Below are 27,540 nucleotides of genomic sequence, written 5' to 3'. Positions count from 1 at the left end.
CCCCCGAAAAATTTGCAACATTTTGGTACCAATTTCGAGACAATCGGTCCACAAATGCGGAAGTAGTTCGGGTACAGACAGACAGACAGACAGACAGACAGACAGACAGACAGACGGACGGTGCTTATATATATAGATATATGCAATAAACGCCTATATAAATATATATTCGCGAGTACCGCGAATCGCATTACGTATCCGTGATTTTTATTATGGATACAACATACGCTAAGCTTTTGTTCTCGCTTATTTCATTTTATTTTTTTTCTGCGATTTCGATTATACAGGGATACTCGCGTAGGCCGGGAAATGACGACAAAATTCTTTTAATAAAATTAATATGGTAACGAGAGAACGGCACGCTCTCCTAATTAATGGCATTACCATACTATATATAAATGTAAATTAGATATATGCTAAGATATGCGTAAGTAGATAAAAATTTCAAAGCTGCATTAAACAGCCGATGACCGGTCCCTCCCCTCTCTCGCGTTTTAAATCCGCGCCATTAGGTACATGTGATACTTGATTCGAGGTAGACCACTGGCGGCGGAGTTAAACGAGTAGATAACGACGTGCCCGTGGAAAAGAAGGAAAGAAAGGGCAGCAAGAGAGGGTGAAAAGAAAAACCAACGAGACGGAGAGAGGAAAAGTGCGAGACAGAGAGATGATGACACACACACACACATACACACAGAAAAAAAAGGGGGACTTCTTTTGAATCGCAGGGCAGGTAAAGCGACCGCTCTCTCGCAGGTGTGAGACGACAGGGCCGCGAGGGCCCGAGAAACCGGATCCAAAAAGCGCGAATTTCGACTCTCCGAAACCTCGACCTAAGGAATTTTCAGTGTTTTGCTCAAATGAATTTTAAATTAGCTAGATAAAGATGAGAGGAAAGTGTGTAAATTATTTTGCTTCCAGTTTATCCAGCTGAAAGATGAAATTATATGGCGATTCATCTAGATCATTTTCATATAATATTATTTTTAAAACCACTTATGTAACGCAGTTTAAAAAAAAAAATATGTAAAAAATGTAAATTATATAAAAAGGATGTAAAAATATATTCATATTTTTATTTAGAAGTTTCCATCGCTTATTGTTTGTTCTGCTTAAATTTAAGTATTTTTGTGCGCTATGACTTTAAACCAAATTATCCGAACATTATTCTAGACAATTTTTTTATAAAGATAACACCTTTTTCATTTAATTTATCATCTATATAAAAATAAGATGACGTCAAAATTTTCTAAATCTATATAATTTTATTTAGATAACATTTCCATATTTTCCAGTTACAAAGTTCCATTATCAAAAAAAATTGTGAAAATATTAATGAACGTTTAAAGAATCAAAAAATAGAGAAAGGGGGCCTCTTTAAATCTTTCGGGGGGCATTTGACGGTCCGTCTCCAGCCCTGCGAGTAGAGGGGTGGTGGCTAAAAGAGAGACAAGTAGAAAACTGAAAAAGGAGGGGGATGAAAGAAGAAAGAGAGAGAGAAGGAGGAAAGAAAACGCGCGCGCGTAGAAGATACGACATCGCCCGCTGCAAATTGCAATTTTGTTGTGAGATCATTATAAAATACATAATGCCGAGTCGCCTACTACCGCATAACCTCCCTCCTGGTCTGCTCTCCTCCTTCGCCGCCGTCGACGGAGGTCCTCTGCGGAACCGAGAAACGAGATGCGAAAAGAGAGAGAGGAGAGGCGTCTCGTTAAAAGTTTCTAGCGACGCGTATTCTTAATAGTCTGCGCGCGCGGACACGCCGTCATTAAAATTATAACCAACCTCCTGTATCACCTCACGCCATTTCCGTGCAACGGCGAAAGAGAGAAAGTGAGAAGGACTGGGAGAAATACAATGAAAAAACACAGAACGAGAGACAGATAGGTAGAGACGAAGGAAGGAAGGGGGAGGAATAAACGTTTTACATTTCGTTTATAAAAAAAAACGCAGATGTAAATTTAAAAAAAAATCGCTCCTCAAATGCAGGATGTTTTAAGGTTCGTCTACAATAGAGGGCGTAAGTCGTAGAAATTGATCAATCGCAGTCGATAATTCTCTAAACTTCAACTGTGATTGGTCAATTTCTATGACTTACGACTCTACGAGGCCCGTTCTACAATATGTCGTATGTCGTAGTCGGATATCGCAACGTAAGCAAAGATTCAATGAGAATAGTATATTGTGTATCAAGTGCGGAAAGTTGACAATTGGTCACGAGTGCGAGGGATGGACGCACGAGCCGAAGGCGAGTTTTGTATTACAAGTGCAGGCAAAGTGGCTGTTTCTGCACGTTTTTTGTGCGCGAGGCGGCCGATCGCACGCCGCCATCTTGCCGCGGCTCAGCCGTAGGTAATGGCTTTGAATGCGGCTTATTCACTCACCGCGTCGCCGCTAGATGGCGGCGTGGGAAATCGGCCGCTTTCCGCACACAGAAAACACGCACACAAAGTGCCACTTTGCCTGCACGTGTAATACAAAATTTCTTCATTGGACAATCGCTTACGTCCGACATCCGACTGCGACATACGACGTGCTGTAAAACAGGCCTTATAGACATGCACGTAAAATCATCTTAGGACCTCTGGTTTGCGACTGTTCCTTCGAAAATTGTAACGAAAAGGATATGAAGAAGCTTGAAGAGGAGAGAGGAGAAAAAAGTTGTGACGAGGAAGAAAAGTATCATATATATATGGTCCATAAGAAAAGCGCTAGCACGAGAGGAAGAGATACTCTCGGAGGGATAAAGGCGCGTTTAACTGAAACTCGTGGAAAGTTGCGGGCTCTCTAAATATGTAAATACGAGGCTACTGGATGTTATTATGCGTACACACACACATATATATGTGTATATATCTACACACACACACACACACATATAGATTTGCGCGACGTAAGAGAAGCAACGTCCGGAAGAAAGCCGACGTAATCGTCCGATATTTAAGTAGCGAGTTTAGATACACCGGGTATATTTAAACGCGCTTATTATCATATAAATACAAGTTGGACGTTCAATTTACGCGCCGGAGGCTGCGTGGTCCTCGTCCCCCCTCCTCCTCCTCTCCTCCTCATCCACCTCCACCTCCTCCTCCACCTCGTCGTGTGCGCGCGACGGAGTTGCAAAAGTTATTATTGTTATTACCGTACCGTTTAGAAACTTTTGTCGAGCGCAACGGACATTACGCGGCCTGTATGCACTTTGGCGCGCATCGAGTTATCCGTCGTTTCTCTCCGACTCGGATATGATATTAGATATAGAGGATGCGCGCGGCAATGTTAGTTAAATACCGGGTGTGTATATATATATATATATATATATATATATATATATATAATATGTGTGTGTGTGTGTGCGATGCAAAACTTGCCGCAAGATTTACGATCGGCGCCGTCAAATGCGCAATCGCCGACCAATAAAAGGATAGAGTCCCGCGCTAATGTTTTTCCATTGCGACATCTTACGACATCTCCGGGGATATGGCACACAACGCGCGTATGTGTGTGTTATTTAGAAATCTAACGGCGAAACAACTTGAAGGCCCTTGCACAATGCAACAGGCGACAGGATAGAAAATATCCGTCAGTAGGAGCAAGCAATAATATCTATTCCAGTGGTTCTTAATATTCTTCAAGTTACGGAACGCTTTTGATTATAAGAAACGTTTGCGGAACACCAAAATCATGAAGATTAGATAAAGGGAATAACAAAAATATGCATGAGCATATTTGTCTTAAAAATTACACAGTACAAATTTTAATTTAAATTTAAATTAAAAAAATATTATGCATAAAATTTAAAAAATTATAGTAGTTTCTTCTATGTAGGTATGCCGTGCTTTCATAATTTTGCGAAACTCTTTGTAACACTAATGTTCCGCGGAACACCGATTAAGAACCACTGATCTATTCACTGTTCCTTTTCCTATTGATGGCTACATTTTCTATTTCCTATCCCTAATATCTGGTATTGTGCAAGGATCTTGTACAAATTCAGGTATATGAAAAAGACTGGTTGCAACCTGCAATAATATTATTTTTTAAATTCCTTCGTATTTATTTTGAACGTTTCGATCCTTAATCAATTAGTAAAAAATAGTTTTATTCTACCTATTATTATGCTCATAAATATTCTACTAATGCCACATTCTGTTAACAAATTAATAATAAATAAGTTAATATACATTAGTAAATTTTTCAACTATCTTTTTACTAATTAATACGCTAAGGATCCAAAGGAAGGATGGAATCGTTCAAAATAAATGCAGAGGAATTTCAAAATAATTTTCTCGCACCAAATATCTTTAACTGAATTTATATTTATACATTAGAGAACTTTTCCAATTTATTAATTAAACCTGCAACGACAGAGCGCTTTCGAGTTACTTGTCAATTTATCATGAAATTAATAAATAATCATTTTTTTTACTTTCACATTTTCATCGCGCCCACTTTTAATTTTCATTGTAAAAATGTCTTTTCGCATTCAACGTTTTCGTTCATATAGTTACTGAACATGACGTTTAATTTTTTAAACCAGTGCCTATAATTGTTCGACAAGCGCTTTGACCCTCCGTGTTAATTAACACAAGCCATTGGTTCGTTTTTATTAATCGCTCCTATATATGTATATACTTTGTGTGCTAATTAATTAATGTATTAATTGAACGCTACTCCGACAACATTTTTTCTACGACTCCGAAAAACGCGCTCGGAGCCTCCTCTCGTGACGGACTCTTTCCAACAGTTATTAATGAATCTTTGAAATATTAAGTCCATACGAGCGCTTTATAAGCGCTCTCTCAGGGTTGTTACCCTCGGCGTGTATTGATACATATCTAGGAACAGTTTAAACACACAGACCCCTCTCTCTCTCTTCCGAGCACGCGCGTGTAATCGTAAAATCGATGCCTCGATTCCATATATATATATATATATATATTCCGGGGGTAAAATTGTTTCGTGGTGTTAAATAATAAATGCCCGACACGAGAACGTCGTTAATGTTACGTCAGATAATTCAGGGGGCGGAAAGGGGGATAATGACAGCTAAAACCACTCGTAAAACGGAGGCAAGACAGTTTGGGAATTTTCGTAATCTGGACGTAACACTTTTTCCTGCTCCGTGTCTTCGAATATCGAATTTAAGAGAGAGAATTTGATGTGTCGACTATATAGATCACGATGGAATGGGGAAACATTTTAAACCGATCTTGTACGATATTTAATTTAATGGAATCGATGTTCAATCAATTACAGATGAATTAATAAAAACAAATTTTAATTTTTAATTTCGTGCAATTTTAAATTTTAATTTAAGTAAAATCAAACGGAGAGAGAGAGAGAGGCGAAGCGCGTTGTAAGTAATTTCTATTTTATTAAATATAAAATCATCAATATATTATACGATTACGTTTTGATCCTTTAATGGAAGAGGACCATAAAAGCAAGTCAATTTATAAACCTCGTCTTCGTGAACAAATATGCGAGAAAAAAAAAATGAATAAATATAACAACACAATACTTGTTAATATAAATTAAAACCGCGGTCTCTCACGTCTCATCCGAGCCCGTATTTTTTTTAATGAGAGGCGAAACATTTTTCGAAAATATTCCACTTTAATTTCCCGCTAAATGGCGAATCGTTGCTTATCACGCGACGGACCGGTCCGCCACGCTACTCGAAATTACGCGAAAAATAATAACGCGGGAGAGGGAGATTTTATTGGCCGTCGTCTAATAAAAACAAGCGACTGCGACTGCGTGTACGTCTCAGTACGATACGAGTGCAGCGGCAGATACACCCTTATCAGGAACGCGGCACGCATTCCCTCATTACCGGGGACTCCCAGGCGCATCCACTCCCAACTCGCATCTTACTCGGTTCTCTACCCCCGTCCCACTTCACCCCCTCGGTCGCGAGAGGGGCGAATGCGAGGAAGATAACGCACGCCGATGTGTCCGACAGATAGAGCTTGAAAAATGCCCATTCCTCTGGACACGCGGCGATACAATCCACCCTCGTTCACCCCCGTGAAATTCGGGGGCGTCGCGATTAGCGAATCTCGCAGTGGTGCGGATGAAAAAATAAATTCTGGTATTTGTGAAAATTATAAAAATATATTTCTGTATTTGTAAAGGATAGCAAAATATATTCCGGTATTTATACGGATGAAAAATAAATTCTGGTATTTGTGAAAATTATAAAAATATATTTCTGTATTTGTAAAGGATAGCAAAATATATTCCGGTATTTATAAAAATGATAAAAACATATTCCAGTATTTGTGAAAGTGTAGACTCCCAGTATTTATAAAAATTATAAAAATAAATTCTGGGATATTTATAAAAATCATTTCCAATATTTTATATACCTATAAGCGGAGAGAATTTTCTCGCAGAGTTTATCCTGAAAATTATGGTAATCGGGGGACAATATATGGTTTTGGAAGATTTTTAGAAGAGTTTCTCTGATTAAATATTTTTGTCGCAATAAACATATTATCTACCACAAGACAGAAAATATATTCGTTGAATTTTAGTATGTACATATTAACACTTTCTATTGTGGCAAATATTAATCAGAGACACTTTTATCAAATTCTTTCAATTTAATAATAAATAAAAATTAAATACTAAATAATGCAGCAATAAAAAGTACAAGTCTGCGAAGAAATCTTTCGTTTAATTTGCACCTAGAACAATATGGTTTTGGAATATTTTTATAAAAGTTCCTCTGATTAAATATTTTTCACGATAAAAATATTATCTACAACAAGACAGAAAATAAATTCGATTAATTTTACTATGTACATATTAACACTTTTTATTGTGGCAAATATTAATCAGAGACACTCTTATCAAATTCTTCCAATTTAATAATAAATAAAAATTAAATACTAAATAATGCAGCATTAAAAAGTACAAGTCTGCGAAGAAATCTTTCGTTTAATTTGCACCTAGAACAATATGGTTTTGGAATATTTTTATAAAAGTTTCCTCTGATTAAATATTTTTTCACGATAAAAATATTATCTACCACAAGACAGAAAATATATTCGATTAATTTTACTATGTACATATTAACACTTTTTATTGTGGCAAATATTAATCAGAGACACTCTTATCATATTCTTCCAATTTAATAATAAATAAAAATTAAATACTAAATAATGCAGCAATAAAAAGTACAAGTCTGCGAAGAAATCTTTCGTTTAATTTGCACCTAGAACAATATGTTTTTGGAAGATTTTTATAAGAGTTCCTCTGATTAAATATTTTTCACGATAAAAATATTACCTACAACAAGACAGAAAATATATTCAATTAATTTTACTATGTGCATATTAACACTTTTTATTGTGGCAAATATTAATCAGAGACACTCTTATCAAATTCTTCCAATTTAATAATAAATAAAAATTAAATACTAAATAATGCAGCAATAAAAAGTACAAGTCTGCGAAGAAATCTTTCGTTTAATTTGCACCTAGAACAATATGGTTTTGGAATATTTTTATAAAAGTTCCTCTGATTATATATTTTTGTCGCAATAAAAATATTATCTACAACAAGACAGAAAATAATATATTAGTTTAATTTTAGTATGTACATATTAACACTTTCTATTGTGGTAAATATTAATCAGAGACACTCTTATCAAATTCTTCCAATTTAATAATAAATAACAAATAAATACTAAATAATACAGCAATAAAAAGTACAAGTCTGCGAAGAAATCTTTCGTTTAATTTGTACCTAGCATCTTCGATCCGACGACTTTGCAGGATATATCGCGCAAAGGGATTCAAAGGCTAGTTTATTTGAAGTGCGCGAGTTTAAAGGGAGAGCCCAATCACATTCGGTACGAGGAAACATATGAATGACGAAATCGTTGGACCGGCAAAAAGGTATCAACTGCCTCTTAACATGCAGATTATTTCCTAAAGATCTCGGTTCTCTGAAGCGTTCTCGATCGGACGATTATTTAATGCCTCGTCGAGAGGAGGAGACCTCTTATTTTGCGTTTCGTATCTCTGCGCAAGATCAAATACACCCCACTTGAAGGCTAGTTGAAAATTAATAATATTCGTCTCTTCGACTAAAAGTAACATAATGTACACATACGCTTAATTAAATGAAATTAACAGATAGTATCCCTATAGTCGAAGGTGGTAGTTTGCGTAACGAAAAGATGGGCGAAGAGAGAAGAGAAAGAGAGAGAAGAGAATCGCAATAGTGTGCACCACATGAGAGAGAAGGTCCGAGGGGGTGAAGGGGGCAGAGAGGGAGGTAGAGGTCCAATCGCATTTAATAGCACAAAATTACGCCGAAATTGGATTCTAATTTAGCGTTCACCGGGCAAATGTATTCAAATTAGTTCAAGGGAAATAACAAGTCCTTCCCTTTCGCCCGCAGGATTAAATAAATTTTCCTTTCTGTTAATGATTATGTAGATTGAACGACATTTCTTCTGGTCGACATCGCGTTCTCCCTTTCCTTTTTTTTTTTTTATTTTCTACCCCCCCCCCCTCCTTCCCCCCTTAGACAGGTAGGGGCGCCACGCCACGGCAGAGTCCACGGGACCGAATTAAGGATAATTGCCTCGTGCGCGGCGAGAGAGCCCGAAAGAATAAGGTGGGAGGGAGAGGGAGGGATAAGGCGCGACGGTATCGGCCATTGCCGGCCAGCTCGTAAACGTCACAGGACGGGCATCGATTTTCGACGGCACGTAAAATCCCCTTAATTTTGATGGATTCCTTCATGCCGATTTCCCGCCGTCCCTTTCTTCGCGTTTCGATCACTTTTGAAGAGGAAGAATTTTGACAAGTAGCAAGATGACAATCGTCAGATCGGAAACAAATTAAATGTCAAATGTCAGTTTCTCGTCTATCGATGGGATTATCTTACAAATAAATTCGAAAAAACATTTTTTTTTATTAAAAAGTTCAGCTTGCGGCGCATAGCGGTGAATGAAAGAACTATGTGATTGCATTATAATATAGCAGTAATATTTTGCAAATAAAATAATAACTTATTATATTTGCACAATATTATTATTAATAATTATTACCATTTTTTAATTATCATCTGGTGACTTTATAGTTTTATATCGTTATTTTTTTTTATTCTTAAGGGGATGCTAAACTAAATACGTTTTATCGATCGAAAAAGTGAGGTTAGATTGGACCATGAATCTATTTATTGGCTATACGAATTTTATTCTTGAAATTATGATGCCCCCCATTTGTTAATTGTTAATATATTAATACTTTAATCGTGCAAAAGGACATATAAACGCTTGAACTCATAATTTTATGAGACTTTATAAGTTCAAGTGCCTATATTTTGATTCGAAAAAGTGAGGTTAGATTCGACTATAAATCTATTTATTGGCTATATTTCTGTGTTTTGATTATTGTTGAAATTATGGTTATTGTCGAATTGGTTATTGTTGAAATTATGATGCCCTCCCACACATTTGTTAATATTAATATTTGAATTGTGCAAAATCATAATTTTGAGATTTTATAAGTTCAAGTGCCTATATTTTGATTGACTATACAGATTGATAAATCCTTTTGCACAATTAAAGTAGTAATATTAAAAAATAGGGGGCATCATAATTTCAAGAAGAAACAATCCGTATAGCAAATATAAATAGATTTATAGTCAAATTTAACCTCACTTTTTCGATCGATCCCCTACAGCACGAAATATTACTAAAATATTGCATAAATATTTCAATATTGCGCCATATTACAAATATTGCAGCAATATTGTGCAAATGTAATAAGTTATTATTTTATTGGAGACATTGCAAAATATTACTGCTATATTATAATGCAATCACATAGTTCTTTCATTTGCCGCTATGCGCCGCAAGCTGAACTATTTAACTCGCATTAAGTTTTAGTCCCGTTAATTTAATTTTTTGTGATACAATCCTAATACAGGGAACTCAAATATTAAATTGATTACTCAGAAATGAGATAAATAAATGTCTGAATAAATAAAGAAAATAAAAAAATTAATATTCTGCAATATTTTATAAATATTATATATTCACCTTTGTAGAAATAAATCAGTATCATTGCAAAAATGTTGCACAATATAGTTTGAGGGCGGACATATCTATATATTGGCAAGCTTTCAGGAATATTTCAATCTTGCAAAACAATATTTTTGCAATATTCCGTTAATATTTCGTGCTGTAGGGGATAGAACATATTTGGTCAGCATCCCTTTAAGTAGACTCAAACCTAACTTGGATAAAAATTCGAATATAACTCTACACAGAGAGAATTTTCTCTTAGAATTTAGCCTGAAAATCATCGTAATCTACGACAATATAATATTGAAAGCATTGTATAATAGTCTCTTTAATTAATATTTACCACAATAAAAATATTAATATCTATCACAATAAAATTAATTAATATTTTTTATTGTAGTAAATACTAATCAGAGAATTATCTCATAAGATTCTTCCAATGCCATATATTGTCCCACGATTACCATGATTTTCAAGGTAAAAATTGTAAGAAAAAATTCTCTCCACGTATATAGATGCAATTATTTCGTAATGTATGAATATTCTTCTATTCGAATCCTGGAAAAATGCAACTCGATCGTTCGATTTTGAAGCCGAGAAATTTCGCTAAAATTCGGGAAAAAAATGTGGTCGACTCGTAAATAGATATATAACATACATAAACGCAGGATTTGGCGGAACACGCGCAGACGCGCGAAAACTCGATCGCGTGAAAGCGGGCGACCGCCGAAGAAAATACTCGATATACCAATAAAACCGATATGCCGCGTCGAAAATTTGGTGACCCGCGGAATGAGACACTTGGCAACCACCTGTGGCACGGCATTTCGAAACGAGTTCTAATCTTGCCAACTATGGGCCGGCCGAAACGCGTCATCGAATTTCCGACATCACTCGCGGATCGGATCAAAATTGAAACGGAAATTACTTTTCGCGCGCGCCCGGCCTTTTTACGTTGACGGCTTAATAACTTTCGCGGCCGCGATAAATTAGTGTACACCGTTATTATGTTATCTCGTGGGACCGTTTGAAAAATCAATCGCACCCGCTTTAACGTTTAATATAGAAATCGGTGCAAAAAAAAAAAAAAAAAAAAAAAAAAAAAATTGCGAAACAAATTTTTGCACCGAAAGAAAATTCAATTCAATTATCGGACTATCCTTCTTTATTCTAACTCGAGTTTTGCAATATGATTTTTTTGAACGCATACATAAATATCGAATCAGGCTGATAGACATTCTCTGACGTAATGAGACTCCACTACCGGAAACGATATAAACGATATTACGTGAACAAATCTATAATTGAAAAACGCTCGCGTTTAATATTCGATCGATATTAATAAAGCAGATACGATTGGCTCTCAAAGGTTTCCATTTAAGATTCATCAACAAAGAGCCTTCGATTCCGCGCGAGAGAGAGAGAGAGAGAAAGAGGAGTCGCCGGCGACGCTTCGTCATGCGGTTCGTTCGCGATCCCCCTTCGATGTGAAATTTGTCTCATTAACAATCTAATTAATAATCCAATTACGCAGCAAGATCCGCCCCGCGGCATATTTTCACGGTAAGGGGAAAACAATTCTGTCGGACGTTTCCCTTCCACTGCAGGTAGACGGTGAAATAGCGATAGCTTTGCAAGAGAGAGAGAGAGAGGGAGAGAGTGAGGCAAGTGGAAGAGGGTTAGTGCGGGAGAAGAGGGAGGGAGGGGGATGTTTACCTCAACCCCCAGGAATTTAATAAGCAATTACCAGGGATGAAACGAGACGCATCCGTGTATCTGTATAACGAGGCGGTTTGCTGATGTGTGTGTATATGTATATATATATATGTGTGTGTGTGTGTACGAGAGAGAAGAGGAAAACATGAGAGACAGAGAGGGTCGCTTTTAGAAAAGTAACAGAAGCGGGGATTAAAAGAAAGACAGCGAGAGAGAATAAATGAACAAAGTGGGCAAAAGACGGGACAGGAAGAGCCTCGATTTAAATAAAAGATAGATAGTATACTTTGTTCCAATCACATGGAACCCAAAAATGTGTCTGAATATATTAATATGAAAAAAAAAAAATAATAATAATAATTATCTTTAAAAGGGAGTTATTAATTAGGCCTTGTACGCCGGATGATAGACTGTTGTTTTAGGGAAAATCGGATGCAGCAACAGCACAACAACGTAAGCTTATTGCGGAGGATCCCGAACTCTCCGGCCCTTTAGTATTAACACAGATATGAATGTGCTGCGGGATAAAGAGAGGGTGGAAGGGAACGATGGCGGATGCGGGGATGAGTCCGTTTTCGTGGTTAATTGGCTGGGTGTATTTGCACGTACTTGCGGCGTAATTATGTGTGTACACGTATGTGCGTTACCTAATACCTAATAACGGCCTTGTGTACCATCAGCGAGAGAGATATGATTCGTTCGCTTATATAATGTCGTGACGGCCGCGAGAACGTAATTAAAGAGCGCGGAATGAATTACCGAGGCGATCGACGAGCAAACACGACAGTAAGCTAGAAAACGGCTCGCTTTTAATCCTCGCTCGACCGACGAGGATTGGATTCATTTGAAAATTCACACGAAAATTCATATGCCTCACGACTATTAATTTCGGGGACCGCTTAATCAGAAGGGATGCGCGATCGATGCACAAAGATAGAGAGAGAGAAGGGCTTACTTCAAAGGGCTCGACATCCAGATATATTCCGGCCATTGGTACCTGCCCCTTTCCTATGTCTAGCACGGTGGTTTGTCATTCAAGGCACGCCGCCATAATTTGATATATTAGGTACACATAAGCGATGGCTGATCGCGGTTATTAGGTTGGGTACACGCTACAACCACCCCCGAACTCCCATCGGAACGACCCCTGACCTCCTGTTCACTAGTCCGCCCCTCATCGTCTCTCTCTCTCTCTCTCTATTGTTCCTCCGTGTCTCTCCTGCCTTCAACCCCCGACCACCCTCTTTGCTCTGCCTCGTCGATTCAGATCGCGCGGCTATTTGCTATGCCGCTCGCAGTCGCGAAATAGGATTATTATTATAGCCGTGCGCGCTCGCTAACTTTGACAGAGCCATCCCGAAGTACAGGGGGCAGGGGAAAGAGGGAGAGTGGAACAAGGGCGCCCTTTCGCGTTTATAGTTGCGGCGAAAATTTCGCAAGATGTCTGAAATGGCGACGATGAATCTCGGGGAGAGAGCGAAACGATATAATAAATCTTTATTGTGTGTACGTAAGCTCGAAGGATTAAAATAGGGGACCCCTGCGAAGTTCGCCCCCCCCAATTATTTTTTAAATTAATCTCCTTTTAGAGTTTCGGTGTAGGATTTGCGATAGATCCAGAACTCTTGATAGTTTTAAGAAATTGTTCTGGTCATTAAAGGCATAAAAATGCACTTCAAAGATATGGGGGGCTAACTTCACATAGCTCCCCATTTTAAAAAAAAATTAAGTTTTATTGGAGTTTTAGATAGATTTCATATAGTTTCAGAGCTCTTGATGGTTTTAAGAAATTGTTCTGGTCATTAAAGGCATGAAAATGCACTTTAAAGATATGGGTAGCTAACTTCACATAGCCCCCCCTCCCCATTTTTTTGAAATTAAGTTTTATTGAAGTTTTAGATAGATTTCATATAGTTTCAGAATTCTTGATAGTTTTAAGAAATTGTTCTGGTCATTAAAGGCATGAAAGTACACTTCAAAGATATGGGGGGCTAACTTTACGTAGCCCCCCTCCCCATTTTTTTTAAAAAGTTAAGTTTTATTGGAGTTTTAGATAGATTTCATATCGTTTCAGCCTTTTTGATAGTTTTAAGAAATTGTTCTGGTCATTAAAGACATGAAAATGCACTTCAAAGATATGGGTGGCTAACTTCACATAGCCCCCTCATTTTTTAAAAAAATTAATTTTTATTGGAGTTTTAGATAGATTTCATATAGTTTCAGAATTCTTGATGGTTTTAAGAAATTGTTCTGGCCATTAAAGGCATGAAAATGCACTTCAAAGATATGGGTGGCTAACTTCACATAGCCCCCCCATTTTTTAAAAAAATTAATTTTTATTGGAGTTTTAGATAGATTTCATATAGTTTCAGAATTCTTGATAGTTTTAAGAAATTGTTCTGGTCATTAAAGACATGAAAATGCACTTCAAAGATATGGGTGGCTAACTTCACATAGCCCCCCATTTTTTAAAAAAATTAATTTTTATTGGAGTTTTAGATAGATTTCATATAGTTTCAGAATTCTTGATGGTTTTAAGAAATTGTTCTGGTCATTAAAGACATGAAAATGCACTTCAAAGATATGGGGGGGCTAACTTCACACAGCCCCCTATTTTTGATGCATTTTAGAAATAATTCCGCTTGAGAAAATTAAAAAAAATCGAGATTGGATAAAAGTGGGTACCACAAAAATAATCATAACTTTTAAAGTATCTGTAAAAAAAGATTAATTTTTTAATGGGGGGCTAACTTGACAGAGGTAAATAGGCCGGAACAACCTTATTATCAATATATTAGGAAATTGTCGTCGGCGACATCGGAATATCTTTTTCATTTTTCGTCCCCCCTCCTTCCCCCGGAACATTCGGCAGAAAAATTGGCGGAGGCGATTAATAGAGACGCGGAATTCGTTTCGACGCCGCGATGCAAAAAGGACGAAACCGTTTTCCGACCTTCCATTATCGATAGATCGCGCCCGGGCTAAACTACAAACGGCTTATCATCGACGTAACACGGGGGTAACCCCCGTAACACGTTCGCGTGTAAAAAGTAGCGCGGACGACACCTAACTGCAATTTGCGAAAAAAACGCCCGCGCGAATTAACGCCCTTTCCGCGCGTTCCTTTTAATCCGCGCGACGATCCGCGCGACGCTATTTTCTTTCCACCCGTTACCATCCCGGACAGTTTCATTAATGCGCGACAATGTGCAAATTCATGCTGATCCTTCGTACGCGCCTAATGAATCGCGCCCCCCTCCCGACTCCTCCTTCCTCCCCCCTCTCTTGACGGAATATTGTCGCGAGCCTTTGACAATGACAGAAAACACAACGTCTGTTCTGGTCGGTGCTTCGATCGATCATTGATAACAATCGTGCGAAATAGATGAGTAAGAATGAACGCTACTTATTTTTATCGTCTGAAAATTTAAGCCTTGCCTGATATCTAAAAATACACTTAAAGAGAGACAGAACAATTCGTTTGTACAGAAATACATTTTCTTTCATTGAAATATGTGACAATGTTTTTTAATCGGTCTTTCATGGGTCTTTACCGATATCCAAAAATATACTTGAAGAGAGAGAGAGAGAGAGAGAGAATGTGAGAGAATAATTTTGTTTGCATGAAAAAAAAGAAATACGTGACTATATTCTTTAATCAATTCTTCGCAAGTCTTTATTATTGATCTCTGAAAATATACTTGAAGAGAGAGAGAGAGAGAGAGAGAGAATAATTTTCTTTGTAAAAAAAATTGAAAAAATGAAATACGTGATCATATTTTTTAATCGGTTCTTCATCGGTCTTTACTGATATCTAAAAATATGCTTGAAAAGAGAGAATAATTTTCTCAGTATAGAAAAAAAATTTTTTAAATTGAAATACGTGACACTATTTTCTAATCGGTCCTTCATTGGTCTTTACTGATGATATCTAAAAATATACTTGAAGAGAAAGAGAGAGAGAGAGAGAGAGAGAGAGAGAGAGAGAGAGAGAGAGAATAATTTTCTCTGTATAGAGAAAAAAATTGAAATACGTGACAATATTTCTTAACCGGTCCTTCATTGGTCTGTCTATCCTGGTTTATTTGCGTATATCAATTAGATCCGCTTTTTCCGCGCTGATAACATCGAGAGGAACACATACGAGCCCGGGCTCAATAAATTCTCGTTCAAAAAACCTACACGCCGTGCCCGTAATTAGTATGCGTGCGACAAATGAAAAATGATTGCACCGCCGTAGATACGCGTGCGTGTGCATCCCGTATCCCGTCATATCTTGCGCTGAATGCACTCCCGTCATTTTTCGTTAACGCCATGCTTCTCGTATGAGATATGATAAACCACGATGTACGGTATTTACCGAAATTTTTCAGCGTACAGCTATAGTTTTCCGTCTCTCTCTCTCTCTCTCTCTCTCTCTCTCTCTCTCTCTCTCTCTCTCTGGATTTCTAATATATAAGCTTCCAAAGGATTTTTTTCAAGGGGGGACGTGAGATGAATACAAAATTTTAATTAAAATTTTTTATTTAATTATTTTCATTTTTTTATATTAAAAATGCAAATAAATTCTTAATTAATTTTTTTACTGATTATTGGAGGGGGGAAAGGCAAATGCCCCCCCTCTTGTCCTCCTCTAGGGGCACGATTAGGATTTTTTGTTTCTTATTTTTTGTACTTTCTTAATTTTTGAAATATTAAATATGCAAATACATTCTTAATTCATTTTTTTACTAATTCCAAGGGGGGCCAAGTGCCCCCCCTTGGGTCTCCCTCTGGGGGCACGATTAAGATTTTTTTTGTTTCTTATTTTTTAATCTTTCTTAATTTAAAATTTTTTTTAAATATTAAATATGTAAATTCTTAATTAATTTTTTTACTGATTCTAGGGGGGCAAATGCCCCCTCTTGCCCCCCTCTAGAGGCGATTAAGATTTGTTTTTTTTTGTACTTCCTTAATTTTTTAAATATTAAATATGCAAATACATTCTTAATTCATTTTTTTACTAATTCCAAGGGGGGCCAAATGCCCCCTCTTGTCTCCCTCTGAGGACACGATTAAGATTTTTTGTTTCTTATTTTTTGTTCTTTCTTAATTTTTTAATTTTTTTAAATATTAAATATCTAAATTCTTAATTAATTTTTTTACTGATTCTAGGGGGGCAAATGCCCCCTCTTGCCCCCCTCTAGAGGCATGATTAAGATTTGTTTCTTTTTTTTTGTACTTTCTTAATTTTTTTAAATATTAAATATGCAACATTTTTTACTGATTCTAAGGGGGCCAAATGCTCTCTCCCTTGCGGACGCCCACGAGTATAAAATTAAAAAAATTGATGTTTGTTCAATATTTTTACATGATACATTTCTTTGCTTTTTTTTCATTTCTTGCACCTTTCGTTGATTCGTCGTGTGTACTTTGGATTAGTTACGCATGGAATATGAGTATCGACATTATCGAGCGGTTTTATCAAAGAGTAGCGGAGGACGACGTCGGGACAAATACGTTTCGAAGCACGACGATCGTGCCATTTATTATTCAGTGGGTGGAAAAGGCTCGCCCTCTCTCCTGCGTGTATTTCGATCGCAGATAAACCTACCGGGCGAGCGTAATGCGGGCTTTTTTACTTTGGCGATTAGGTCCTTTTTCATGCGCACGCTCGATTTGTCGAGAGCCGAGAGCCAACAAGAGAAATAATTTGCGTTCGAAAAATAAGTCTTTTCAATCGAGCAAAGAGTTAAGGGAGGGAGAGAAAGAGAGAGAAAATTTCCTCCGCACTTTTTTAGAAGACGTAAAAAAATTTAATCCGTAATACGCTTAATAAACGAGTCTCCGATAAAGGAATCATCGATCAAGAAAGTATTATGGATTGATCGTAATAATTGCATCTGTAGATTTCAAATCTCTCTTTGTCTAGATTAAGAAGAATTTTCCATTTCTCTTAAGGTGCGATCGCTGAAATGTTAAAAAAGCGTTTAACCGCGCGATGGCTATTATTAGCCTCAAAGGCGGCTTGTCAACACACGGCCGACATAAATGCCATCTAATATCTCGGCTAAATGATAAATGTGACGGACATCTTCCTCTTTTTCGCCGAGACGTTCTCCTCTCAAAGAGAGAAGACCAAAGAGTTTCCATCAGATTCACGCGCTACACTCAGCTTGTTGTCTTTAATTACAAGCAACGTAATTTCCGTGGATGTCTTCATTCGCACATACAACCGATACGTTAATTTTATACGATAACACGAACGTGATATTTTTTTTCAATTTACGCAGAGATTTACGCTCTTCATTTTTGCTATTAGTCTCCATTTTCATGTAAAATATTTTTATATTCTCTTATTTCTTCATATTTATGTAAAAATTTACGTAAATATTGTATATGCATATATTCCACGCTCATCATGATTTTTTTTCGCTATGTAGATTGATTGAAGAGTTCTCGTTCACAGAAATTAAACTACTCAAGAATCCTAATGACAAAATTAATTATTTATAATACTTTTAATGTTATCGCTGATTTAAAGATTTCATCAAGATTTTGTGAAATTAGCACCAAAATTCATCAACCCTTTTTTTGGCTCTAATATAATACAATTCTCTAAAAATCAGTCTAATTAAATTTACAATTTATTTTAGAGGTAAATATGCGATTAAAAATGTAATATATGAATTTAATCAATTGATTCCATCAAGATTTTGTGAAATTAGCACCCCCAAAATTTATCAATCGTTTTTTTGGCTTAATTCGGCAGAACTATTTTTAAAATCAATAAGAAACTCTAAAACTCTTCGGAATGCTCTCCGAACTTCTAATATAACACAATTCCCTAAAAATCAATATAATTACATTTATAATTTATCTTAGAGGTAAATATGCGATTGAACAGCCTTCAATTTAATCAATTGATTAATTATCACCGCGGATTAGAACTATTTTTACAATTAATAAGAAACTCTAGAACTCTTCGAGATGCACTCCGAACTTTTAATATAACACAATTCCCTAAAAATCAATATAATTACATTTATAATTTATCTTAGAGGTAAATATGCGATTGAACAGCCTTCAATTTAATCAATTGATTAATTATCATCGCGGATTAGAACTATTTTTACAATTAATAAGGAACTCTAGAACTCATCGGGATGCACTCCGAACTTCTAATATAACACTATATCCCTAAAAATCAGTATAATTAAATTTATAATTGATCTTGGGGAGATAAATGCGCAATTAAACAGTCCTGAATTTAATCAATTGATTAATTATCACCGTGGATTAGAACTAATTTTACAATTAATAAGGAACTCTAGAACTCTTCGGGATACACTCCGAACTTCTAATATAACACAATTCCCTAAAAATCAGTATAATTAAATTTATAATTGATCTTGGGGAGATAAATGCGCGATTAAACAGCCCTGAATTTAATCAATTGATTAATTATCACCGCGGATTAGCGGACTAGTTGCATTTGCCGATCGAGTCCCGATCGCGGTGGTACGGTCCTCCGGTTCTGGCCGCAGGTCCTTTTCCCTTCGATCCACCCGTCCATCCCCGGGAACATCGTTCCAGATCACACACAAGGGTCTGTTCAAATATCATTACTCGGTTTGCTGCGGAGTCAAACGCGAATATCGCGAAATCGCGCAAACATTTCGTGAATCAGCCTCTATCCATCGCGTACGCGCCGGAGCAGGGTATAACCACCTTCTGCGGTATTCTCTTAATTTCCCCCGTGAAATCGCTGTCAAGTTGAACGGATTAATTCCTCTCTATTTGCCGCGGCTATTCGTCCCTCTCCCTCCCTCCCGCCGTCGCTCCTCTTCTCGCGTAATCTTGTCGAGATTGTAACGAACGGTATTGATTTAATGGTTGAATTATGCTTCGATTAAACTGTCCCACGAATGTATATCTTCGATTGTGTGTATACAATCTCAACATAAGAGGATCTCTGCTAATATCTTTTTTGTATTCTCTCTCTCTCTCTCTCTCTCTTCCTCATCCTCTGTACTGGCTTATATTTTTTCTAACTATATTAAAACGTTCGCTTTTTATTCGAGGATAAAGAGAGAGAGAGAGAGAGAGAGAGAGAGAGAGAGTTTGTCTAAATATTTTGTAAACGTTAATTTTTTAAACACAATAGCGAATTAAAGAAATTAATAATATTAATTAATAAATGATTATTCATAAAACCAACTAACTAGCTTTTTCTAACTATTAAAATATGCATATTTTTATTTAATCTCGGATAAAGAGAGAGTTTGCACGAGTCGTCTAAATATTTTGTAAACGTTATTTTTCCAACAATACGGAATAACAATAATAATATTAATAGAACAAATAAATGGAGATTGCTGGGCAAACTGTATTTCAAGTAAATTTCAAGCAAAAGAATGGCAGGGTTGAATTAAGTCATCATATGTTACTGCGTTCGCAATTTAAAATGACAAATCACTCTGCGTATTATTGCTTCGATAAATCGCGTCATCAAGATATTTTTTTTCTCTCGCTGTCCTAGAGTAAATCTTTCTACTGGCGAAAATTATTTAATGATTATAAATCGATTAACTAATTTTTATATTCTCAGTTCCAACATTTTATTGCCAATTTTTACTTATTTATTTATTTAGCCAGCGATGCTTCTTATATTTTATCTGCAATTCTAGCTCGAATTTGCGATATTATCTAATCTCGAAGTTTTGTAAATATACATTTATAAATATATACCATAAAATGACAAATCGCTCTGCGTATTATTGCTTCGATAAATCGCGCCATCAAGATACTTTTTTATCTCGCTGTTGTAGAAGTAAATTTGTTTGCAGACAAAAATTATAATAATTATAAACCGATTAATTTTTATACTCTCAGTCGTTGCATTTTATTGCCAATTTTTACTTATTTATTTATTTAGCTAGCGATGCTTTTTATATTTTATATGCGATTCTAGTGTTTGAATTTGCGATATTATTTGATGATAAGTTTCGTAAATATAGGAACGATATATTTAATTCGACTCAAACTAGCCAAGAAAATTTTTATTTTATTTCCACAACGTTTCGACCATCTGTTTTACTTTCTTTCAAAAGTTCTTTCAAATGTTTTAAAAAAAAGTCCGATAATCATATTGTTTAATAATCATGACAACAGTGTCAACTAACTGCGCTTTTATCAAGGAAGTATGTAAAAAATTTTTAATTCTTGCGTTTAACATCAAAAATGTTTATTAATTTTAATTAATTGTACCATTCTAGTTTTTCACTTGAAAAAGATCAAAAACAGATGGTCGAAACGTTGTGGAAATCAAATAAAAATTTTCTTGGCTAGTCTGGGTCGAATTAAATACATCGTCCCTATTTTAAATACCACTAGCGACGTTTTAAATATTCAATTTGATTTCGTAAATATATATTTATAAAAACCTAAAGTTCAGACTTATGTTTTAGCACAAGAATTGAGTGTGCAGAAGCTTCCCGATTGTCTAATACACGCGCTGCAATTGACGCTAATTGTAATGCGAATCTGAACAAATATAATGAAGTGCTAGATCACTGCAAAAATATCCATAATTTTCTCCGTTCGTTAACGCTCCAATTGTAAACCGCAAACCGGTTCGACCCGCAAGTTCCACATAATAGCAGTTACGTTTTCCGAGTTCTAACAATCCTTAATTACACCTCTCTCGATTCTATCCGTCTTATTTGGAGTGTCATGTATTTTTTGATTCGTTCTCGTCGAACTCGAGAAATTAGCAAGTTCGGGGGCTGACCAAGGGCAGGAAATTTCCGACTCGTGGCGGTGAAAATTTCAGCCTGCCGAATTAAGGGTCTAATTGTAAAGGCGACATGTGTGCGCGAGAAAGAGGGAGGCAGAGCAGCCCTGGGGGGTGGCGGCGAAAAGTTGGGGCGCGATAGAAGCGCACAGGTCGGCCGGAGAGAGAGAGGTGAGAAGGTGGCTGGGGGTGAAGGTAGCAATTAACTTCTCCTCGCGAGATTAGAGCGAGATATTACGAGATATCGAGCGACTTAACGGCAACACGCGAGAGACTTCAAAGGCAGTAATAAACTGCCTCTAATGAACCCCTTATCGCCGGTGCCGCCGTCCTCCCCCTTCAACCCCCTTCTCTCTCTCTCTCTCTCTTCGCCGACTCTTGCCCTCTTCTTCGTTTCCCTCAGCACCTCCGGCGACCTACCGTCTACGTACGTGCCGCCCTCAATGCGATGCGGGCTGAATCGAGCGCGGAAAATACGTCGTGTTCTCTTTTGCGCGAATGCGATTGACAGTCTCTCTCTCTCTCTGCTTCTGTTATAATCCTTGCTGTTATTACTGTTGCTTTCGTCGCTCTAATGTTGCACCATTGTTGTTTGTATGAATGAAATATATGGTTCATTGTAACGTTATATCATCATTTGCTATTTTCTTCCCTCCGCTTAAACTGTTCTCTCTGGATCCCTCCTTGAATGGAAAAATCCATCATAATTTTTTAAGTACATATTAATTTTTCAAACCGAGAGCTATTACACGTGGTATTAATCTCTGCAATGTGGTGCAATTATCGGCGATTATTAATCATCCCACTATCGCGTCGCCAAACTTGGGACTGGGATGAAATTGGTGTCCGATTCGATCGCAAAATTATGAAAACATCGTCCGTTCCGGTGAGAAAAAGCGAATCGCGAAGACAGTCTTCCCGTTCGTCCTCGGCTCGTCGCCGTCGCTCGTCGCGGCACCAGCTCTCGGCATGGCGCGTCGCCGAGCTCCGTCAAGCCCAATCATGTTGATTCAACAAAGTACCTACCTACCAAATTGCTGGAATTTGGTATTCGGCCAGAAAGATGGAGGGAGAAGGAGCCAGCGGAGCAAGCTAGAGAGCTGGAAGCCGTCTGATTGCACATCTAGGACAAACCAGCATCACGACGACGTCGCTCCAGCGGAAAGCCGAGCGATGATTGGCCGCATTCTCTCTCTCCCTCTCTGTTATTCCCCTTTTCCTCGATCCCTTCAACCCCTCGTCCGTACGCCCGAAACCCGATGGCGTCGGGGGTTGGGGGTGATTGGACGCATCTCGGTGATTGTGGCACCCACTATCCACCCCTCTGCACTCTATCCTTCTCTCTCTCTCTTTCTCTCCTTCCGCTCCATCCTGGTCCACCGCGCCATCCCTCCTACACGGCTGTAAATCGAGTTTACCCTCTTGCCGTGGCTCAGCCCTTCAATCAAACTGATTGAAACATTCCTTGAATCCAAAAGAAACGAACCGCCATCCCTTCTATCTCGCCTCTCCTCAACCTCCCCGCTATCTTTCCGAGTCGCACCGCGCGCGCTATTCCTCTCTCCGTCCATCTGTCTATCCGCGTACACCGAGATATATCCGTCGTTCTCTTTTCGACGCACGAGAACCCCGATGGTGTTTCGAGACAACCGGTTGGTTTCAATTCCGACAGTAGTTTGATTGTAAAGCTGCGCGGGGGTATAAAGCGCTTAGCGTGATATGATGTACTGAATGTTCCGCAAGAGCGTGCCATTGTTGCCTCAAGCGAGGATCATAAGCGAGTCCGATGCACGCGTATATGCATCCGTCCTCTGAAATGCCGATTTGTCAATTTATCCTGTCTGTTAATTGTTTTTCTTTTTTTTTTTTTCAGGAATATAAAAGCGAAGGTACCTTAATGCGTCTTTTGTAACCATCGATTTTTCGTTATCCTTGAACTCCTTCAATTTACCCACCTATCCTTCATATCTCTCTGACGCAATTAATAATACTTTTTCCATCTCCGGTTTCTTTCTTTTTTTTTGTTTAATTGGTTTCCAAGGAATATAAACTCTCGAAAAAGAGTCTATTGCGTCTGATTTTTTGACGAGAGGAAGAAAGCAAACCAAGGTGGGCATCAGGACGGACGATGTTAGTACCCATCCCGAGGAGACGGAGGCGTCTCGTAGTCAAATATTGATACTAGGCCGGACTAAATCGCTCGCCTATGCCAACAGATTAGAACGTACGTGTGCTATGGTCGAGTAATAGCAATTGCGCGATAAGGAAAGGGCCGGTGAGATTGAAGTACTAATGTTAGCCTAGCGATCGACGTGATCGATCACAAAACTACCTGTTCACGTCTATATCGATGTGCACGCCTTCCCTCCCAGCTCTTCTAGCCTTCCTTACACTCTCATGTTACATAATAATGTGTTTTTTTTTTTTTAGTCGCGATATATTATTATTGTCATTCTTATTACGCAACGTATAAACACCCAGTTGGAGAAACGTGTTCAACTGCAACTGTAAAATGCAAGAAATGTCGCGCATATAACCGGTTGATGGGCAAAGACGACAAAATGAAAAAAAGACTGACAGTTCCATTACCTCCGGTACGTGCGGCCCGGCCAGGTTGCGCCGATCTATTTCGAGGGGACTAACTAAGTTCAGCGTCTGTTTCTCATTAAATTGCGCTCTGACCTCGAATCCTCTAAATTTGGAACGACCACGCCGATTAGGTGCATATTCATCGCCCGGCGCCGCAATGCCAAAGTTTTCAGCCAATTCATCGATAAACGATCGGCGAGAGATATGCGCGCGTTGTGTCAAGTGTAATAGCCGTCATAATTGCCGAACAAAGCGCAAGTGTTCTAAAATATACGTATATGTACTAAAATATCTCGTTCTATTCCCGACGATATATTTTATTGAATTCCCTTTATTCGAGGCACATCTATCTCTCTTATCGTGTATTCCAAATATATTTACTTTTTTCTCCGAACTTTAGAATTTCCGCCTATCTGAATGATATAAAATCTCGAGATATATATTTTAATCTCTTCGAGTTTTTTTTTTGTATAGATCTCAGCTTCTCCACATATTGCTCGACATATTTGCGAGCAATAATCGGTCGAGACTGTATCAAGAGGGAAAAAAACGAGGCAAATATGATTACAAGATATGACGTAAAACAGCAACATCCTAGTCCGCGGCTATTTTGCACGAGAGGAATGTTGATTGCACGATATTGGCTCCCAGGAATCCCGGCGCGGTATAAACGAACGCGCGGCAAGTACTACGATAAATTAGTTGTAATGGCCCGGCACAATAACAGTATTTATTATTAATAACGAAGCGCTGGGCGTGCGCGTCGTTCTTAGCCTGAAGAAATTAGACAGCGAAGTAGAATCGAGCGGAGTATATTCGATTCTCCCCGATTCGTGCGCGCGCGACGTAATACCTAATTTAATGGAAGCGATAATTTCTAGCTTATTCATGAGTGACCATCGTTATCGGCTCTCTTCGAACGCGATAAACGGCGATACGCCGAAGGAGGGCTTGCGTGTTCCGGTGTTTACGTACATCGTCGCCTAAATATCGCTTCTTTTTATGCATACAGTCTCGAAAGAGAATTTTCGTTCCCGCTTTATTCAAAACCTTCCACGATTTCTCTCCTCTATTTGTTCCCCACGACGGTATACGTTTAACCCAAAACACGAGGCGCAAATATACGAACGTACAGGTTGATCACTTACCGCGTGTAGTCTGTCTTGCAGAGAATCATGCCGCTTTTGGTGTAGCAGGTCCCGCCGACATCCCCCAATATCACTTGGCAATACGTGCACTTGAGGCAGCCGATGTGCCAGTACTGATCCATCGCGAACAACAGGTATCTTTCCACTATTTGTACACCGCAGCCGGCGCAAAGCCGAAGGCCTGTTGGCCTGCTTGGACCGCCCTCTTGCTGTAATGTCACGTTTTCGTTTCGTTAGGCAAGTGCACAGAAAAAAACAGTATCCTTGAAAGAATGCAAATATGCCTTGATTCAAGTATATTTTATCCTTATAATAGCGCCAAATATAAATAATTTTGGATAAAGGATAATTTATCCTTATAAAACAAAGTGCAAAATATTCTTGATTGAAGCTGAAATTTACTTATAAATATTGCAAGGACAAGTGACAAGTGAACATCGGATATAAGCGATACTTTCAAGTATATATAATAATTCTCAGTTCAAATGTGACTAAATTTGTTTTTACCATATGCGATTTTTAAAACAAGAATATATCTTAAGGATAAAATATACTTCACACAAACTTATTTATTGTTAAGGCAAATAAAAATTTTTGATTATAAAGAGCATTCTATGGTTAAATCTATCAAATAGCGTTCAAGAATAAAAATATATTTGAATCAAGGATTCTTTTTTTGTGTGTGTATAACGCTGAATTTATACGCTAGACTAGACTAGAGGATTTTTTAATCGGAATCTGAACGTAAGTAAGTTGGGTTAGATTGTTCAACATTTTTCTTCAAAATCCTGAGAGAGAAACATGTGCTACTTCCTCCTCTCTTAGTTAATGTCTCGTAACCTCTTATTTATACTGCGCGTATGAGTGTAAAGTAATGAATAATGGTTGGATGTGCGGTGGAATTTTGCAATAATTCCTCGTCAAAGGGATATATTATGAAAATATAAATTTCCACGCTTTTTGAAAATATTTAATAATTTATTGTGTTTGAAAGCAATAGAAGTTGCATAAAACTGACGCGAATTAAAGAACAATGGCGGCAATCAGAGGTTCCTCTTATTAGAGAGTTTCTAGACTGATTTAAAATAAATTATAATTAAAATCAAAATAAATCAAAAAGGCTCATATATAGAAATTCAGGTAGAGTATAGAGAAATTAAAAAATAATTTTCTTGTACTTAACATTTGTGACTCGTTTTTATCAGTCTTTTTCTTTACATCTGAATTTGTAATTAAAATTGAATAAAGTTAAATAAATAGCGTTCATCTTCTCTTAAAATGACGAAAAAAATAATCGCATAATAAATCGAAAAGGCTCTAATATAAATAGAAATTCACGTATAAAAAGATCTAACAAGAGCCAGGAAATTTAATTCAAGTATAGAGAAATTAAAAAATAATTTTGTTGCAGCTAATATCTGTGTCTAGCTTTTATCAGCCTTTTTCATACCTGAATTTGTAATTAAAATTAAATCAAATCAAATAAATAACGTTCATCTTTTCTTGAGACGGCGAAAAAAAAAGATCGCATAATAAATTAAAAAAAAAAAAAAAAAAACACTAATATATAAATACAAATTCATATATAAAGAGATCTAATAAGAGCTAGGAAACTTACTTTCAGTAAATAATTTTGTTGCGCCTAATATCTGGCTCTTATCAGCCTTTTTCATATCTAAATTTTTATGAAAATTAATTAAAATTAAATCAATATTGTACATCTGTTAACGCAGCAAAAAAAAAAAAAATGACCGATTATGAAATTGAAACACGATGTTTACGATAGAAACGCGTCTGATAAGAAGTAATTTTTCTTTTTTCAAGAAGGCGCGTACGCGAAGAGTGAGTTGCAACACGCGCGTCTTAGAAATCATTCCTACCCCGTTATAAGTAGAAATTCAGGCATCGCGGTAATTAATGCGAAACAGAAAGTCATTAACGGGCACTAAATCATTACGACGTCTTAAGTGCGCGCTTATTATGAATGCTTACTCGTGATTATGCAAACACACGAACGTAGGCGAACGTAACTCTTCACTCGCGGGATTTACAACTCACTCACTAATTTCACTTTGAACAATGTTGCTCAATATTGTATTATTATTGCCACAGTTTATCATTAAATCGGCAAAACACAACTGTGCACCAGGCACACGTATATATATATATATATATTGTACATATATATTTGGCAATTTCTCCTCATTTACATTTATAAATAAAAAGAAAACTCGGAGAGAGAATATAATAAAGAAAAA

General features: G+C 37.3%; 1 protein-coding gene across 1 annotated transcript in view; it reads right to left on the bottom strand.

Annotated features, from left to right (window-relative positions):
- The window catches only part of LOC114945082 (uncharacterized), a 101,910-nt gene that overhangs the window by 18,071 nt on the left and 56,299 nt on the right, over positions 1 to 27,540 (bottom strand). The window contains 1 exon segment of the mRNA XM_085485439.1: positions 25,283 to 25,491. Within this exon segment, the coding sequence (XP_085341565.1) occupies positions 25,283 to 25,491 (209 nt within the window).

The sequence above is a fragment of the Nylanderia fulva genome, unplaced genomic scaffold, assembly GCF_048542155.1.
Source record: "Nylanderia fulva isolate GAGA-0341 unplaced genomic scaffold, ASM4854215v1 Scaffold37, whole genome shotgun sequence".
Classification (NCBI taxonomy): domain Eukaryota; kingdom Metazoa; phylum Arthropoda; class Insecta; order Hymenoptera; family Formicidae; genus Nylanderia; species Nylanderia fulva.
Note: the sequence above shows the minus strand (reverse complement) of the source record. Positions and strands in the feature narration are given on the sequence as shown.